The sequence below is a fragment of the Chanodichthys erythropterus genome, chromosome 2 (genome assembly GCF_024489055.1).
Source record: "Chanodichthys erythropterus isolate Z2021 chromosome 2, ASM2448905v1, whole genome shotgun sequence".
In the NCBI taxonomy this organism is placed as follows: domain Eukaryota; kingdom Metazoa; phylum Chordata; class Actinopteri; order Cypriniformes; family Xenocyprididae; genus Chanodichthys; species Chanodichthys erythropterus.
The window spans coordinates 36,124,592-36,144,875 of NC_090222.1; the positions used below are offsets into that span (position 1 = coordinate 36,124,592).

Here is a 20,284-nt window from a genome sequence, read left to right on the forward strand (position 1 = left end):
TTGCTTTTACCACAAAATAAATATATAAAATGAGGTAACTGCGACTTTTTAAAATCGCAATTAAGACTTTTTCCTCACAATTGCAAGTTAAAATCTCACAAACACAAGTTTTGAGCTCAGAATTCTGAGTTTACATCTCACAATTCTGACTCAGAACAACACATTTACATGTCAATGACGCCTAGTGGGTGACCAGAAACATCACCAGTCTGAATGTCCTACACCTGAGCACTCTAAAAAGACTGAAAGTCAGAGGATCAAACTAACAGCATCAATGGAATCTGAGTGCGAAGACTCATCAGCACTGATATACTAATGCAAATGACTTTGTGTTTTGAAGATGAGAGTTTCAGGCTGTGCATGAACTTTCAGCCCATTTCACTTGCAAATCACGTCGTTTTTCTCGTCTGTCCTGACGGTAAAGGCATTTGTGGAAATACAACATTCAGGACATTTGTATGAGCTACAAAACCCCCAAAAGAGCCAAAAAAAAAAAAAAAAAAACTGATGCAGCTGTGGTTTCACCAAATATTTATTAAAACAGAACAGATATATATTATTTTTTTTAACAAGTTCTCTTACAAAATATGATTTTTATCATTAAATTTCTCATTACAAATGAGAGCTGCAGCACTTGATTATTTAAAGCATTTAAGTACGCTGGAAGAAGCAGACCATGATTTCTCTGAATATATTAAATGATACAGCACACAAGTTAGGTCAAAGAATTTTTTGAAATCCATAAAAAACTGACAAGAACAAACACTGACCAGAATGAAAATGTCAGTTTGATATCATTGTACTGTTTCACCTCTGTCTACTTACCCTGAATCACAGGAATGATTTAATGCAAATATCATCTCACTGTATGTCGTTTTTATCTATAGGCACCATAAAATTAAAATCATACACCTAAAATGTTAATGTCAGCTTTCACATTCAAATATCATGAAGTCCACACACCAAGTTCGCAGGCACCGATATATCTGTGGGTTCAAAAACAAAAAGTGAAAACATGAGACATTTAGGTCTAAAAGGTGCCAAACAACAGAAGGTATGTTATAATAATGTTAAAAGAACACAGTTTTAGTCCTCATTACCCATCAAATAAAGCTTCAAACACACACAATATGAGCAAAACGACACACCCTGTCAAACCTGACTGAACCTCCTTAGTCATAATAACTTTAATAACTGATAGATACGACATGTTATCACTCATCCTGCAATTATAGCAGAACCCTACGACACCTTTAAAGGGATAGTTCACCCAGAAAATAAATTCAGTTATCATTTACACATCTGCATGTCATTTAAATCTGTATTTATTTCCATAAAAGACAAAAGAAGAATTGAGATTTGCATCAAGAGAGCAAATATAATTTGTTCTCACGTGTCGTAGCCAAAAACAACATGCGACTTTGAGTATGTGAAAGTGTGAATGAGCACTTAAATCTGGGTCTGTTCATCACACGGCACCATGTGAATTTAAATATAGTGACAGTAGTGGTCACGGCTGTTTAATGAAAAAGAGCTGCATGAAGATTTATTAAAAGATTTCATTTCGTGTAACACAGAATAATAACATCATACAGGTGTGGAATGACATGAGGGTGAATTGTTTTCTGCTGAACTATTTCTCTGAAATGTTTGAAAAGTTTGGAATAATTAGGATTTTTTAAATGTTTTTAAAAGAAGTCTTTTATGCTCAAAAAAGCTGCATTTGTTTGAAAAAAAAAAAACAGTAAAAACAGTAATGTTGTGAAACATTATTACAATGTAAAATAACTGTTGTGTATTGTAATATACAGTAATTAAAAATGTAATTTATTCCTGTGATCAAAGCTGAATGTTCAGCATCATTACTCTTAGTCTTCAGTGTCACATGATCCTTCAGAAATCATTCTAATATGATGATTTGATACTCAGTTATTATCAATGTTGGAAACAGTTGTGCTGCTTAATATTTTTTGGAACACACGATATTTTTTTAGGATTCACTGATGAATAAAAAGAACAGCATTTGTTTAAAATATAAATCTTTTCTAACAATTTAAGTCTTTACTATCACTTTTTATCAATTTAACACAACCTTGCAGAATAAAAGTATTAATTTCCTTTTTTTTTTTAAGAAAGTAAGAAAGAAAGAAAGAATACTGACCCCAAACTTTTGAACGGTATTGTATATTGATTTCTGTTTTAAATAAAACATGTTCTTTTTTTAACTTTTTTATTCATCAAAGAATCCTGAAAAATACCACGGGTTATAAAAAATATTAAACAGCACAACTGTTTCCAACATTGATAACAAATCTGCATTATTTCTGAAGGATCATGTGACACTGAAGACTGGAGTAATGGCTGATGAAAATTCAGCTTTGATCACAGGAATAAATTCTATTTTAAAGTATATTAAAGTAGAAAACCATAATTTTAAGTTGTAATAATATTTCACACTATTCATTTTTTTCTGTATTTTTGACAAAATAAATGCAGCCTTGCTGAGCATAAGAGACTTCTTTCAAAAACATTAAAAACAGTAATGTTTTCAAACTTTTGACTGGTACTGTATACTATAATACATTTAATAAATAGTATACTATATATAAAACTATACATAAAACGGTACAACGGTACTAGCAGTGTATTGTAACTGTACATGCAGTATAAATAAACTGATACTCTACCTATTTTTTTAGGTTTGGGGAGGTTGAGGTTGTTCATGATGTTTACGAACTCGTCCAGTGTCTTTGTCAGCCGTGGATTAAACTTCTTTTCCTCATCCACAGTGGACACGGTCTGACCTTCAGCATTAGATCACAGCAAACAAGACAATAAATAATGCATAAATCAACAAAGAGAAATTAAATCATCCCTACTACTACTACAACTACTACTACTAACCTTAGTAAATAGTTGTGTTTTTAGTGTGTTTTACCAGATTGCTCAATGGATTCAAAAAGCAGTGTGGTTTTAGACTTTAGTTTCCTGTGGTAAAATGACTTTAACACACAGCGTCTCAGTTTAATGCTGTAAATCACGTACCCTTATAGTCGTGTGCGGGGTAGATGAAACAATGTCCAGGCAGGGTGAAAATCTTCTTGTGGACGGACTCGTACAATCTCTTAGGACAACCTGAGTGAAGACAGATGAAGAGCTTTACTGTCTCGCCATCATGTGGCCATTTGAAGTACTACAAAAACAAAGGCAAAATGAGCACATGGAAAAAAATCTACAAACAACTATTAGGGTTAGAGATGATATTGTGAATATTCACTAAATATTTACCATGATATTGCTCTAAGAATTTTTTTTTTTTTTTGCAGCATCATGATATTCATTGATTTTCTATTATTGGAGTATTAACATTCTCTAAACAGCATGTCATCTGACCACAATAAATGTAGGTAAATGTTGCAGTTCATGGCTATGGGTTGTTATACTGGTGCATATAAATGTAAAAGATTACTCTTCCTTGTGTTCATTTAGTGAAAAACAGTATGAACCTATTGTTATGTCCTATTCTGGGGAAAAAACACATCACAATATTCCTCATTTAAATAATTTCTGCCCAAGGCATATGCAAATAAAGGGGCGGGGCCTGTTGAGTTAATTAGTAGTGTGTTGAAATTAGCAGTTATGGTAAGGGGCGTGACATTTCCCAAACATGCTCAAAGTGGTTGCCCAATCACAACACACTGCTCCAGCCAACCAATCAGAGCACATTGTGCTTTTCAGAAGGAGGGGCTTCATAGAGAGGAACTAAACAGAGCATAACTGACAGAATGGGAAGAGAGGAGCTGCACCAATGTCAAATATGTGAAAAATAATGTGTTTTTGAACATTTAAGCATGAAAACCTATTCTAGTAAAGCCCAAAAACAAACACTTCAGTCACCTTGCTGAAAGTCTGTCCGTCCACAGCCCCGGATGAGGAGGGCGTCACCAGTAAAAGCCATACTCTGATCTCCAGTGATGTATGTCACACATCCATCCGTGTGTCCCGGGGTCTCTCGCACCATTAGACACTGAAACGGACCAAAAGCCCAGGTTCTGATAAGAGTAATAATCCCATCAGCACTTTATTGATTATAAAACCTGCTAAACTCTCACTGAGTATGATAAGCACAATAACAACACTGTAAATCATCAAAATAGCCTTTTTTATTCCTTACGCTATCATTAAAATAGATTAAATAAATAAACTAACTGTAAGTGACCATTTCATGATCTTGCTTTTGAATCTGAGTGGACTGTAAGGTTTATTGCATTGGCCTGATCACTTGCGATATTAAATTTTATATTTATATTATTCAGGTGATTATATTATATATTATTTAATATAAATAAACCTACTGTAAATGACCCAGTCATGAATTTGTTTTTAAAATGCACTGAATTGCCCTGGTCAATCATACATGTTTTCCGAAAGTGATCCGGTCTCCCTCTGAGAGCTGTATGTCCGCAGCGGCTCCGCTGTGTTTGGAGATGCAACTCTTCAGTCCAAACACCTTCTTCTTCAGCAGTCCAGTGCCAGTGATGTGGTCCGCGTGACAGTGAGTGTTCACTGGTGGAGAACATGCACAGACAGACATCATGAGACTTTCATAAATGATAGAACGATAGATAGATAGATAGATAGATAGATAGATAGACAGACAGATAGATAGAACGATAGATAGATAGATAGACAGACAGATAGATAGACAGATAGATAGATAGACAGATAGATAGATAGACAGATAGATAGACAGATAGATAGATAGATAGAATGATCGATAGATATATAGAATAGAATGACTGAATGATAGATAGATCGATAGATAGAACGATCGATAGATAGAACGATCGATAGATAGAATAGAACGATCGATAGATAGAATAGAACGATCGATAGATAGAATAGAACGATCGATAGATAGAATAGAACGATCGATAGATAGAACAGAACGATCGATAGAACGATCGATAGAACGATAGATAGAACGATAGATAGATAGATAGATAGATAGATAGATAGATAGATAGATAGATAGATAGATAGATAGATAGACAGATAGATAGAACGATAGATAGATAGATAGACAGACAGATAGATAGACAGATAGATAGATAGACAGATAGATAGATAGACAGATAGATAGATAGACAGATAGATAGACAGATAGATAGATAGATAGAATGATCGATAGATATATAGAATAGAATGACTGAATGATAGATAGATCGATAGATAGAACGATCGATAGATAGAACGATCGATAGATAGAATAGAACGATCGATAGATAGAATAGAACGATCGATAGATAGAATAGAACGATCGATAGATAGAATAGAACGATCGATAGATAGAACAGAACGATCGATAGAACGATCGATAGAACGATAGATAGAACGATAGATAGATAGATAGATAGATAGATAGATAGATAGATAGATAGATAGATAGATAGATAGATAGATAGATAGATAGATAGATAGATATTCACAGGCCACTATGAGTTTAAGTCCCAGTTCATTGATGAGCTTCAGGTCTCTGTCCACTGTTTCCAGCACGGGGTCGATCAGCACGGCCTCTCTGGTGTCTGTGTCGGCCAGCAGGTATGTGTAGGTGCTGCTCTCTGATTCAAACAACTACAGAAACAACGACAACAACAACGACAACATCATTAGCAGGACAGTCAGAGTGAGTCAGCTGAATGTGTGTACAGTAACATTCCATTCATATCTGCCTTCATCTGTTCACTGTATGAGTTCACTCGCTGCACGCCACTCACACAAAAATCACCAGGGTAACCATTATTTCTGACAAATTCCATATAAAACAATTAAAATTCTTTATAGAATAACCGGAAGCAACAGAAAGAGATAGAGATTTTACAGAAGTAGCAGTAACACTTTACAACAAGGTCCATTAGTTAATGCAATAATTAATATTGTCTAACAATGAGCAATATATTTGTTACAGTATTCATCTATCTTTGTTACCATTAGTTTATAAAAATACAACTGTTCATTGTTAGTTTATGTGAGCTCAGGTCCATTAAATAATATTAAAATACAGTTTGGGGTTTTAATAATGTATTAGTAAATGATGAAATCAACATTAACTGAGAGTAATGCATGCTTTAGAAGTATTTTTCATGTAGTTAACTCATGTTAACAAATAGAAACTTGTAGGATTAGTTCACCCAAAAATGAAAATTCTGTCATTAATTACTCACAAAAAGTATTCTCGTCACTTCATAACATTAATGTTGAACCACTGTAGTCACATGAACGGATTTAAATATGTTTTTAGTAGCTTTCTGGGCATTGAAAGTGTAAACTATCTTGCTGTCAATACAGGCATCACTGAGCAATCGGATTTCATCAAAAATATCTTAATTTGCGTTCTGAAGATGAACAAAGGTCTTACGGGTTAGGAACGACATGAGGGTGAGTAATTAATGACAGAAATTTAATTTTGGGGTGAACTAACCCTTTATTGTACAGTATTACCTATGTAACAGTAACTGTAGGTGTAACTGTAAGGTTACTGTGGAGAATGAATGTTGCAATTTGTTATGCATCAACTATAAACTGTCATGTAAAGATGCTAAATTGTTAATAAGTTTCTAGGGAGTTTGCTTCAAAGTCGTTTCAATGTCCACTTGTCATGCTTAACATATAGTAGTCATAAATATGTTTTTCACGCTTATTTTAGTGAATGTATGTCAGTTCTGCTCAAGCTCACACAGGTGTAGAGAATCATATTAACTATCAACATCTATTGCATATTTATTGTTTTAGTAAACTTTTAGGCCAATGCTGCGAGATAAGCTTCTTTTGCATACTTTAACAAGCCTTTTATGAGTCTGTATCTCAAGTTGTCTTTATTATACCTGTGTAAATCACTCTGACCATTGTGCATGAGATGATGTCCTAAAAAATGAACTTTCCCTTGTCGTTTATAGCAGTTCAGTATCCACAGTGAGCTCAACACTATTAAATACAAAAACATCCGCTTGTTTCGTCTCATGTCACATGAATGAACAACTTATACTATTTTACAGACCATTAAAGGCACAAAAGCACCGCGCGCTCTCACCTGTCTGAAGAGCGGCGCTCCGGACTCCATCAGTCCGCTGTAGAGTCTCACTGACGGCGGGCGGCGGTGACTGAGTGCGGCGCTTCTGTGATCGATCAGCGGTGCCCTGCAGCTCCACAGCCGGATCGCAGAGCTAACTGCAGGGTTCAGTCTGTTTAAAAGAGCTGCACTCATTTTACTTCTGTGTGCACGTCGGAGTCCCCACCTTAAACCGGTATGACGAGTCTCAGATCAGATCTTATCACTGAATGAACTCATGAATTTAGGGTAGTCACGTCAAACTGTAACAGTTAATGAGCGAGTGCACGCCTCCTTCCGGGATAGTGAGGACGCGCTAAACACGTATTATTGCGCCTGAGACGTGACTTGCTCGTGCATGGAAACGCTTTATAAATGTGTTAATATTCAAAATAGATAGTAGTGTCCACACGCAATGTTTATGACATTCTAAAGCGAGAACTGACAAGGAACTTTTACTTGTCCGCGCATGCGCAGCAAGCTCGTGTGCGCGGCGCTGCCACTTGGCGGTGGGATGGCGAGTGAACTCAAGATTCCTGCTGAGAAATAAGTAAAACAGAACGTTCTCTAATGGTTGTCACAAAAACCTCCCTGCAGCTTTCTGACAGAGAATTGAAGCTAGCTCACCCAAAAATGGAAATTCTGTTTTCATTTACTCGCCCTCATGCCTTTCCAAACATGTATTCATTTCTTTCTTATGTGGAACACAAAAGAAGATATTTTGAGGAATGTTGATAAGATAACCTGACAGTTTCGGGTCCCATTGACTTATACTGTATATTTAGTCCATACAATGGAAGTCAAAGGTATAGGTACTGAGTTTTGTTAACAATACCCTGTTGAAAAAAAAATGCATATACTGGTAAAGGCATTTTGATGCTGGTTTGAGCTGGTTTATGCTGGTCAAGTGCTGGTCCTGTGATGGTTCTATGCTGGTCCTATTCTGGTTCAATGATGGTCCTGTTCTAGTCCTATGCTGGTCCTATGCTGGTCTATGCTGGTCCTATGATAGTCCTATGCTGGTCCATGCTGGTCCTATGCTGGTCCTATGCTGGTCCATGCTGGTCCTATGATGGTCCTATGATGGTCCTATGCTGGTCCAATGATGGTCCTGTTCTAGTCCTATGCTGGTCCTATGCTGGTCTATGCTGGTCCAATGATGGTCCTGTTCTAGTCCTATGCTGGTCCTATGCTGGTCTATGCTGGTCCTATGATAGTCCTATGCTGGTCCATGCTGGTCCATGCTGGTCCTATGCTGGTCCTATGATGGTCCATGCTGGTCCTATGATGGTCCTATTCTGGTCCATGCTGGTCCAATGATGGTCCTGTTCTAGTCCTATGCTGGTCCTATGCTGGTCTATGCTGGTCCTATGATAGTCCTATGCTGGTCCATGCTGGTCCAATGATGGTCCTGTTCTAGTCCTATGCTGGTCCTATGATAGTCCTATTCTGGTCCATGCTGGTCCTATTCTGGTCCAATGATGGTCCTGTTCTAGTCCTATGATAGTCCCATGCTGGTCCTATGATGGTTCTATGCTGGTCCTATTCTGGTCCATGCTGGTCCTGTGATGGTTCTATTCTGGTCCATGCTGGTCCTGGACCAGCTTAGGACTAGCACTTGACCAGCATGGACCAGCACAGGGCCATCATAAACCAGCTCAAACCAGCATCCCAGCTTCAAAACCTACCTTACCAGCATATGCAGTTTTTTTCAACAGGGCATTCTTCATAAATATCTTCTTTTGTGTAGAGAATAAAATTAACTATTAACATCTATTGCAGATCGACTGTTTAACGACTTTTTTGGTCAAATATTGTGAGACTTTAAGAGTCTTTATAAAACTGTTAGTTCCTGTCCTTGATTCTGATTGGTCAATAGCTGTGTTTTATTTACAGGTTCACCCAACAGTTCTCACTACACAACACCCTTAGCAGCGTAAACTGTATGTTCTCAATTGTTCATTGAAGCTTACTGTATTATGTAGAAAAGTACTGTGAGAAAGAGAGTTTATTACCTGCATTCAGATTACTTGCATTTTCCTTCAGGTCAGTAATATGTTCATAATAAAAAATCTGTTTAAATGTCCAATGTATTATCTTGTCCTTTTAACAGTTAAGGGGTTTTCCTGTGACTGACAGCGCTAGTCAAAGCATTGGTCAGTTGCATCTTGTTCCGTGTTCACAACAATTCAGTCTTTTCAATATAAAAGTCTTCTCTACTGACTGACACACTCATAAAGACAGTCTTTACCGCCATCTAATGGCGTAATAATGTCACTTCCGTTGCTGTTCACGGTCAGGGATTATTTTTTTCCGGCGGAAGGAGGAGTTTAGTAAGGAGTTTACTTCATGAAAGTAGCATTGTTACATATTTTGGCTTTAATATTTGTATTGTGTTGTAACTGTTTTAGCACAACCTCTCGTACCTTATTGCTTATGTATTTCTGTGTTACCAAAACTGTTTAGTTACCAGCATTCTTCAAAATATCTTTTGTGTAAATAATGACGGAAATTATATTTTTGGGTGGACTATCCCTTTAAAAGAATTTTCCTAGAATTTTATGAACTGATTCCCAAAAATATCCAATCAGGAACCAAGTGCGAACGTTAAGGTAATGTTTCGAGTTTGCTGCCGTAGCAAAATTGTAACATGTTTCAATCAATTATATTAGCATATATGTTCTAATAACTAGGAGTTAAAAATACAACAGAAGCAGCTCACACTCTGAAAGGCATCAAAGCAACATTTGACAAAACATTTACAATTATAGTAGACTAAAATGAATGTAATTCACATAACCACTGAGTGAATGAACCACAGACATATATTAACAGTGGTTTATGAAGTAGCCTAATAAAACTTTATAGACTATAAGAGTCAGAGAATGGCTTTGAACTTACCAGAAAAGATGTTGTAAAGGTCAAAGCCGTCAGCCTCTAAACCTGCACTTTCAAGGTCTTTGTAGAGATGTTGGCGATGTACAACAATATTCAATGATCATGAAACACTGAGTGTCTGGAGTCACGTAGGCTCAAAAATATAAATGAATCTCTGAGGGTCAATTACAAGATGCTTCCAGTGGGATACCTAGCAACAACAGCACACCCTAATTAATATTCATGAGCTGTTTAAAATATGAGATGAGAAAAATGAGATGTTTACCAGCCACTATGAGTGTAAGTTCCAGTTCATTAATGAGCTTCAGGTTTCTGTCTACAGTTTCCAGTATGGGTGAATCAGCAGGTACGTGATCAGATTCAGATTTAAACTACAGAAACAACATCATCATCATGAAGAGAGAAAACTGTCAGAGTGAGTCAGCTGAATGAAAAACATATCACATTCCAATCATATCTCCCAACCTCATTATTGTGTATGTATTGTCCTCACACGCCCCTTTCTGAGCTTGCGTGACTCCAGTCACAGTCATATTAAATCAACATGAGCCGGTCTGGATGTAATCATCTTTTATTGCAGCCTATATTACAGATGATATCCGCTTTAAGCCAATGTTTCAATTATGTGTTGTAAGATTAAGACATTGCATAGGAAAAATGCTTAATTTTTTTTAAAAGTTATTATCCTTTGTGGTGGCCATCGAGAATGCCTCTTCATTTTTGTCCTGAAATAAAATGAAATAAATGTTAATGGTTTTTGGACTTTATACACATGCATACTGACTTAAAGGAATGTTCCAGGTTCAAATTAGTGAAAGTCTGTGTAAACAGTCTGTTTTGGTTTTGTTACACATATCAGCTGAAAGTTACTGGTTTTATAGTCATGTCAGGAGTTTGGTTTATTGGATATGATTTACTTTACAGTCAAGGTCATCAGTAATGGACGCAAGTTTCATGTTAATACATGCAATGTATAAGGCAGCACTTCATAATAAGGGCCCATTAGTCAATGTTAGTTAATGCATTAAACTATTATTAACATAAAATAAGCAATAGTTACAGTATTTATCATATTTACAGCATTTACAGTATTTATCACCTTTAACATTAGTTAATAAAAGTAGTGTTAGTTCATGTCAGCTCATCCATGAAATAATGTTAACAGATACATCTTTTGATTTTAATCATGTACTAAATGCTGAAATTAACATTAACTAAGTATTTTCCATTGTTAGTTCATGTTACAAATGCAGATAACAATTGGAACTACACTTTAAAACTGAACAGTGAAAATAATTACATTTAAGTTTGTTTCACTCAAATAATAACAAAAGTTCACTGTACTTAATAGAAAAAAAGTTGTGTGAACTCAAAACGTCACTGTAGTAAGCTGAACTTAATATAAATGAGTTGAGTTGCAGCAGATTTCTAATTTCCAGTATGCTTAGCATCAGACTGTATAAATAAATGCTGAAATTAAGTGTTATTTTGTGTGTTTTTGCACAAGATTAACATAGGGTTAACATAGATTAACATAGCTAGTGTTTAATATTGTGTTATGTTGGGATTTACAGGGGTTCTGTTATGTTAGTTTTAAAGTTTGTGAGGAGTAGAGCCTGTGCTTAGATTTAGGATGGGATGCAAAATTTGAAGACCATATATATCTTGTTGTTGATTATATACATGCAAGTATATAATGATATTCTCTTTGATAGGTATAATAGCATGTGTTATTTGATATCTATCATTTAACCATGAAGATCTGAATGTGATGTTTATGCAAATTAACTGTATGTAATTAACATTACGATGAGTTGGGTGAGGCTGAGAACTGTGGGAGCGAAGGGATGCCGGTGACGTGATTGTTAATGAAAGACACCTGTGCACCACACTGGCCTTGCTCCGCCTCCACGGCTCTCGGCCCCACCCCCCTTTTTCACAAAAATTTTAAGTTCTACTAACTTTAAAAAAAAAGAAAAAGAGTTACTTTACTTAAATGTTTCCTCAAATGTTTTGAGTATTCTGAACTTCTTGAGTTTTACAGTGTATTGGAACCTTATTGTATGAAGTGCAACATTCGGGTTCCAGAAGTAAAAACTCAATTTTTAAGGATAATTTATAAACTTTTAAAGACAGACCTACTGTGAGCTACAAGGTTTTTAATCAATGGTTTTTGCTTCTATTGAAGCCATCAGTCCACATTTTTTCAACTTACTTTTAAAATAATCGTGGTGAAAAACTACATTACCCATGATGCTGTAAAGAAAAATCCACCAATCAGAAAGTCGAAACAAGTTAAACACGAAAAAGATCTCTTTAGCTTTAGCACTGCGAATGTTGAATCAAGTCAATTTCTCTACACTCTCAAAATATTTCAATATATATTCATATTTTACAATAAACTTAAATTATATTGTTTATATTCATAAGATTGTAGTTCTTTCCCTCACTAAACCCATTAAGTACACAGTCTTGTACCTTTCTATTTTTGTCAGATTTTCAAATACTTTGGGTGGAAATTCAGCACAACACCAGAACCAACACCACTGAAAAAGTGGACAGGCACTGTTGCACTCTTGTAAAGTATTACCAATGTCATGTCACCTTTCTTTCTATTGTGCTTTATACAGTACAAATTGCTCAGTATTGATTTAATTTAGTGTCAGTGTTACAAAGTTAATCAAAGCAGCTCTTTGTATGCATAAAGTCCTGTGGTTTTACTTTTGTGAATTATGCAATGTTTTGCCCCATAGACTTCCATTTGTTTTGACACAAAATGATTTTACTGTGGTAAATCAACCTGTGGATATGGTGAATAGGGTTTAACTTGAACCCGTAACATTCCTCGAAAAGAATGATGATACCGTCGGTGTTGCTTGCATTTACACTGATGTGTTGATCCAACCACTGCAGAAGCTGAGTGATTCTAGTGTAGACGCCTGGTTTATTGCGTCTTCCACATCCATCTCCCCAGCTCACCACGCCAGCCAACCTCCAATCACCTGCTTCCGTTTGACACACTAGAGGACCTCCGCTGTCACCCTGGTGAACAATTACACAAGACCCCATATAAGAAACACACACACAGGCTTCTTTAAGGAAATATTGCTAACACTTTACAATAAGGCTCCATTTGTTAACATTAGTTAACTACATTAGTTAACATGTAATAACAAGATAAATACTTCTAAAGCATTTATAGTTAAATTCAACATTTACATTGTTGAAATCAAAAGTTGTATGTAACTATTTAATGGATCTGAGCTGACATGAACCATATTACGCAAGGGCAATGAAAGAGGAGAGATGAAAATCTAAGTGCAGTAGTTTTATTGAAGAAAACACACCAAAAAGATAAAAAATGACTGAGGTGAAGATGACGAAATCCAAGCAAGAAACACAAAACTAGTGAGTGATGGGTGATTTTGAAACACTGCTTCACAAAGCTTTGAAAACTTTACAAATCTTTTATTTCGAACCAGTGGTTCAGAGTGTGTATCAAACTGCCAAAGTCACATGATTTCTATAAACGAGGCTTCATTACGTCATAACTGTTTCTAAACATTTTGAAATGTCTTCACTGCTGGTTCATTGCCCTCCAGCAGCAAACCATTGAACAAGGGTTTGGGTTTTCCTTGATCACTGATCAGTTTTATACATTTGTAGATGTCTTCATTAGACATTAGTAAGTCTCTTATCGGCCTGTTTAGCTGAGCCATCCATAGAACAAACAAAACAAGACCTGAAAATTGATAAAAGAACAAGTATTATACAGTCACTTGATAATTAATCTTATTAGATGAGCAGGTAATTGCATTTGAAAGATTTTACTTTCAATAAATCATTTGTAATGGGTTTGTAAAAGGTGTTTTTAGGCATTTTTTGTTGCATTTACACTATTCTGACCAGCAGGGGTCACCAGCGTGTGGCGTTTTGAATGCTTTGAAACAGTGAATTATTTTGTGTAGCAACTGGTTCAGTTAATTCAAAGCTTTGAAAAGCTTCGTTTCACTACATTAAAGGGATAGTTCACCCAAAAATGAAAATTTGATGTTTATCTGCTTACCCCCAGTGCATCCAAGATGTAGGTGACATTTTTTCTTCAGGCGATCACAAATGATGATTTTTAACTGCAACCGCTGCCCTCTGTCATTCAAATAATTGCAGTAGATGGGAACTTCATCTATAAGAGTGAATAAACCTTGCTTAGACAAATCCAAATGAAACCCTGCGGCTCGTGACGACACATTAATGTCCTAAGACACGAAACGATCGGTTTGTGTGAGAAACCGAACAGTATTTATATCATTTTTTACCTCTAATACACCACTATGTCCAACTCCGTTCAGCTTCCGGCTAGTGAGGTCTGATCGCGCTCTGACAATGGAAGTGATGTCTCGCGCTCATTGAAGTATATGGGCGAGACATCACTTCTGTCATCACAACGCGTTTTTTGACCTCACTAACAGGAAGCTGAATGAAGTTGGACATAGTGGTGTATTAGAGGTAAAAATTATATAAATAATGTTCGGTTTCTCGCACAAAGCGATCGTTTCGTGTCTTAGGACATTAATGTGTCGTCACGAGCCGCAGGGTTTCATTTGGATTTGTCTAAGCAAGGTTTATTCACTCTTATAGATGAAGTTCCCATCTACTGCAATTATTTGAATGACAGAGGGCAGCGGTTGCAGTTAAAAATCATCATTTGTGATCGACTGAAGAAAAAATGTCACCTACATCTTGGATGCACTGGGGGTAAGCAGATAAACATCACATTTTCATTTTTGGGTGAACTATCCCTTTAAACCAAACAGGGATAATGATGAAAAACACAACAGCATTACAAGAGAATGAAGACAGCAACCAACTACTGAATAGGGCTGCCAGCCCAATTGCTATTCAAAATCCAGCCAATCACGGCCAAAAAGTTCCAGGGGGTTCCCCAGTAAAATTCGCTTTCCGGGGTACTAAAAAAACAACCCATGGCAACAGTGTAAAAGTAGCCCAGTTTCACAGACAAAACACTTGGCAACTCTGCTACTGAAACACAGGGGTATATGCACAAGATAACAAGGAACAGGTGAGGGTGATTAATCACTCTAGCAACAAACATGGGTAAACTATGGAAACAAACAATGGAGCTAAGGAAATGAGGCAAACACAGAAAATGAAACATGAACAATGGGAACAGAAAATACACTTTTTAAACAAAAACAAAATCAAGGGAAACAGGACAAGAATTGTGACACTAACAATAAACAGTTGTATTTTTATTAATTGTTAACAAAAATCAGTGTTGTTTTAGTATCATTGATCAGTTTTTGTTGATTGAATTAGATATTTTCTGCTTTCATTTGAATTTTAGTTCAAGTTTTGTTTTTGTTTTTTTAATGACTATATTGTTTTTATTATGTTCTAATTTAAATTTTATTTAGTTTTAGTTTTAGTTATTTTAGTGCTTCATCTTAAAACTAAAATGAGAAATGTTGCAAAAAAAAAAAGGTTAAGTTTTATTTCAGTTAATGTTTAATTTATTTCAAGCAATTGCAATGTTTTTTTAATCTAGTTTTAGTTAAGGATAATAATAACCCTGACAATGATTAAGAAAATACTGTGTATTGCTCATTGTTAGTTAATGGTAATGCATTAACTAATGTTAACGAATGGGACTTTATGGTAAAGTGTTTACTGTTCAGTCAGTGTATCAAAATATTTCACAGAAAAATTACAATTCTGTCATCATTTACTCACTCATGAGGTTTCATGTCATTTTCCTTCATGAGCTCAACTATTGCAGGTCAATATGAATCTGATTTGACTTTTAGTGAATCTCTTTCTCACTATTATAGGACTTGAGAAGACTTGAAATAATAATGTGCATGAGGATTTTATAGTCTTTTTTAAGCCTTTTTTTGTGCCACAGAAGAAAAAAAGAATGTCATACAGCTTTGGAATGACATAAAGGTTGAGTAAATGATGGCAGAATTGTCATTTTTGAGCAATCTCTCCTGTTAATGAATGTGTATACCTGACAGGAGTCCACTCCTCCCTCCATTACGCCAGCACAAAGCATTCTGGGAGTGAGTTGGGAGCCGTACACGTAGGGCCGTAAGCATATGGACTGATCGATCACCTGAACTAAAGCCTGTCTCAAGTGTGAAGACACCGACCCTGTATGAGAGAGTGAAAGACACCTTCACAAGAGTTCGGGAGGCCTGTAAATGCTTCAGAAACATGATCTCACCTCCTTCATGAGTGTAACCCCAACCTGTTACCCAGCAGGGAGAATCAGGAGGAAAAGACTCACTCAGACGCGGTAAACACACGGGTCTCACTCCATCTAAACAACAGTCAACACATCTGTTCTGAATTACAGAGGAGAAACCATCTGCATTAATATTAGTTAACATGACTTTTGCACCTTATTCTTATTTGTTTTTTAATAAATTTTAGTTTAACTCTTTTTTATTGATACTTTTCAACTACAGAGATAAAAAAAGAGAAAAGAAAAGAAATTAATGTTTGCTCTGAAATGTTAAAGGGTAAGTTCACCTGTTGTGAATAAAAGCTTGAATTCAATCTGTTCATCTTTTCAGAACATTTTGATTAAACTGCTTAATTCATATGGATTATTTTTTGATCTCTTTATGAACTTTTCAAAGTGTCAAAGTGTCATTTGCATCTTTTTTTTTTTTTTTGCATTCTACTGCACTGCTTTTGCATTGTTTTCCTGCTAACATGCACTAGACGGACATGTTTGAACACTGCGCCTTGCATTTTTTCTTTGCAGCATGCTTAAGTTAAAAGACATTTTGGCAACACTTTGCAATAAAGTCAATTAGTTAACATTAGTTAATGCATTAACTATCATTAACTAATGAGCAATACATTTTTTACAGAATGTATTAATCATTTTTAGTTCATGTTAAAGTCCATTAAATAATATTAACAGGTACAACTTCTGATTTTAATAATGCATTAGTAAATGTTGACCTTAACATTAACTAAGGTTAATAAATTTACTAAGAATAATAAAATTTATCATTCTTAGTTTGTTAACTAATGTAATAAACTAATGTTAACAAATGAAACCCTATTGTAAGGTGTTACCATTTTTAAATTTCATTGACCTGCATACATTTCAAATGCAAAAAACGTGTCCTGTTTGAACCAGAAATGTGTACTAAAAAAAGTCGAGTCAATTTACATGGAAACTTGCACATTATTTTTGCAACTGAATTTGCACACATGCCCGAGCGAACATACCTCCCATCTCCATCTCAGTCTGCGTGCGCAGCAGACACAGGTCGTAGTCGTTGTTGCTCTCTGAGAATTGTGGGTGTGGGTGTATTTGCAGTGTGTTGTAGCGTTTGCCCTGAGACGAATCTGAGACACTTAAAGTATCCACCACCACGATCCAATCAGACTCCAGCATCATGTCATATCTGACAAACAACACAAACACAGCAGTGAAAAAAGTAAAATGCATTTGTATAGTGCTTTTCACAATACACATGGTTTACAGAAAATCATGATGTTAAAGGTGCCCTAGAATCAAAAATTGAATTTACCTCGGCATAGTTGAATAACAAGAGTTCAGTACATGGAAAAAACATACATTGAGTTTCAAACTCCATTGCTTCCTCCTTCTTATGTAAATCTCATTTGTTTAAAAGACCTCCAAAGAACAGGCGAATCTCAACATAACACCGACTGTTACGTAACAGTCGGGATCATTAATATGTATGACCCCAATATTTGCATATGCCAGCTCATGTTCAAGGCATTACACAAGGGCAGCCAGTATTAACGTCTGGATCTGTGCACAGCTGAATCATCAGACTAGGTAAGAAAGCAAGAACAATAGCGAAAAATGGCAGATGGAGCAATAATAACTGACATGATCCATGATTACACAATATTTTTAGTGATATTTGTAAATTGTCTTTCTAAATGTTTCGTTAACATGTTGCTAATGTACTGTTAAATGTGGTTAAAGTTACCATCGTTTATTACTGTATTGGCGGAGACAAGACTGTCGCTATTTTAATTTTTAAACACTTGCAGTCTGTATAATGCATAAACACAACTTCATTTTCAACGGAGCACTATCAAACTCATTCAGAATCAAATGTAAACATCCAAATAAATACTATACTCACATGATCCAAAGCATGCATGCAGCATGCATGACAAACATCTTGTAAAGATCCATTTTGAGGGTTATATTGGCTGTGTGAACTTTGTAAATGCACTGTATTATAGTCGAGAGCTCGGGGGGCAGGGAGCACGAGATTTAGAGGGGCCGCAGCCTGAATTGGTGCATAGTTAATGATGCCCCAAAATAGGCAGTTAAAAAAATTAATTAAAAAATCTATGGGGTATTTTGAGCTGAAACTTCACAGACACATTCAGGGGACACCTTAGACTTATATTACATCTCGTTCTAGGCTACCTTTAATGTTTATATCATCTTAATACCTTATAGTCGCATTTAGCAGATTACAGCTAGAAGATAATGAAGTTTACATTTTGCACCGGAAAAAATTAAGCAGCTGAGATTTACTGTATAGAATACATATCACCTCTCTGAGAATTCACTGCATTCACTCTGTTGTCTCATACTTACTGTATAAAGCAGTGTGCGGCAGTGACAACCCAGTGAGGGGTAATGATGGCTCCTCCACACACGTGTCTGCCCCGCCAGCGTAAACTGGTCTGCCACCCCCACTGGTCCTTCGCAGCCTCCGTACCCCCGACAATACGCATACCACGAGACCCAGCATTCATTGTGGTGGAGCAATCTAAGCAACAAAAACAAAGTTCAATTCATCAGCATGAGACATCATAATAAAATCAGATCTGACAGCAACTCTCTTAATATGCCTCTGATTGTACTTGAGGGAATGCTGATGGTTGAGTTGGCTGGATATTTGACCGAATAGAAGGGCGTTGGTGTGATGGTGCAGTTCTGCAAGCTGCCAGCAGGGTCTCGTAGTTTGGTTGGGAAGCACACAAACTTCACTAAAGAGGAAAAACATTGCGTTATCTGACTGTTTTCATGTTGTCAATGTAAAAAGATTCATTTTCAGATCACAGTCTTTACTGAGAGCACATGTACCTATAATGGCAATGCAGACGGTGAGGATGATGAAGGTGGGGATGAGAGTTGTAATTAACGCCAGACGTGATGGGCATGATGGACAGAGTCTGAACCCAGAGACATCTGTGATAAAAGAAGGGAATAAAACATTTGCTAAACATATCTATCTATCTATCTATCTATCTATCTATCTATCTATCTATCTATCTATCTATCTATCTATCTATCTATCTATCTATCTATCTATCTATCTATCTATCTATCTATCTATCAAGCCATCTATCTGTTTGTCTCTCCATCTCTCTGTCTGTCTATCCGTATGTCAATCAATCAATCAATCAAGCCATCTATCTATCTATATATATATCAAGCCATTGATCTGTTTATCTCTGTCTATCCATCTGTCTATCCGTATGTCTGTCAATCAATCAAGCAATCAATCAAGCCATCTATCTATCTATCTATCTATCTATCTATCTATCTATCTATCTATCTATCTATCTATCTATCTATCTATCTATCTATCTATCTATCTATCTATCTATCTATCTATCTATCTATCTATCAAGCCATCAATCTGTTTATCTGTCTATCCATCTCTCCGTCTGTCTATCCGTCAATCAATCAATCAATCAATCAATCAATCAATCAATCAATCAATCAATCAATCAATCAATCAATCAATCAATCAATCAATCAATCAATCAATCAATCAATCAAGCCATCTGTCTGTCTATCTATCTATCAAGCCATTGATCTGTTTATCTGTCTATCCATCTCTCTGTCTATGCATCTGTCTATGTATGTCAATCAATCAATCAATCAATCAATCAAATCAATCGGTCTGTTTATCTCAATCTATCCATCAGTCTATCTATCGATCCATCAGTCTATCTATCTATCTATCTGTCTATCTATCTATCTATCTATCTATTTATCACCATCCATCCATCCATCCATCCATCCACCCATCCACTCACCTGCCTCATCTGTAGAGGAGTTCTTAGAAACACTAATGTCAATGCCTCCCTCTTGTAAGGTGATCTCTTCTTCTTTCGAGGTGGATTTAGTGTCTGTGAGGGGAGAGGAGTCGCTCTCAGGAGGTGATAATCGGGGCAGATGTGGCATGAGTGTTGATAGTGTGTAGGGAGCCAATTCAGAGACTCCCAGCAGCT

At 36.1% G+C, this 20,284-nt stretch overlaps 1 protein-coding gene across 1 annotated transcript; it reads right to left on the minus strand.

Moving 5' to 3' along the window:
* Positions 1-522: 522 nt before the first annotated feature.
* ethe1 (ETHE1 persulfide dioxygenase) lies at positions 523-7,554 on the minus strand. The gene is made up of 7 exons (XM_067397164.1): positions 7,091-7,554; positions 5,490-5,634; positions 4,418-4,566; positions 3,898-4,027; positions 3,046-3,135; positions 2,688-2,804; positions 523-986 (listed from the first exon to the last, which is right to left on the minus strand). The coding sequence occupies exons 1-7, from the start codon at positions 7,262-7,264 to the stop codon at positions 940-942; spliced, it is 852 nt and encodes a 283-aa protein (XP_067253265.1). The 5' UTR covers positions 7,265-7,554; the 3' UTR covers positions 523-939.
* Between the last annotated feature and the right edge of the window lie 12,730 nt (positions 7,555-20,284).

Excerpts from the sequence above, each read along its gene's own strand:
- ethe1 (XM_067397164.1), bottom strand. The coding sequence starts at position 7,264 with ATGAGTGCAGCTCTTTTAAACAGACTGAACCCTGCAGTTAGCTCTGCG. Across the intron at positions 3,136-3,897 it reads ACGGACAGACTTTCAGCAAG|GTTGTCCTAAGAGATTGTAC; the intron begins GTGACTGAAGTG and ends GTCTTCACTCAG. Across the intron at positions 987-2,687 it reads CCCCAAACCTAAAAAAATAG|ATATATCGGTGCCTGCGAAC; the intron begins GTAGAGTATCAG and ends TTGAACCCACAG.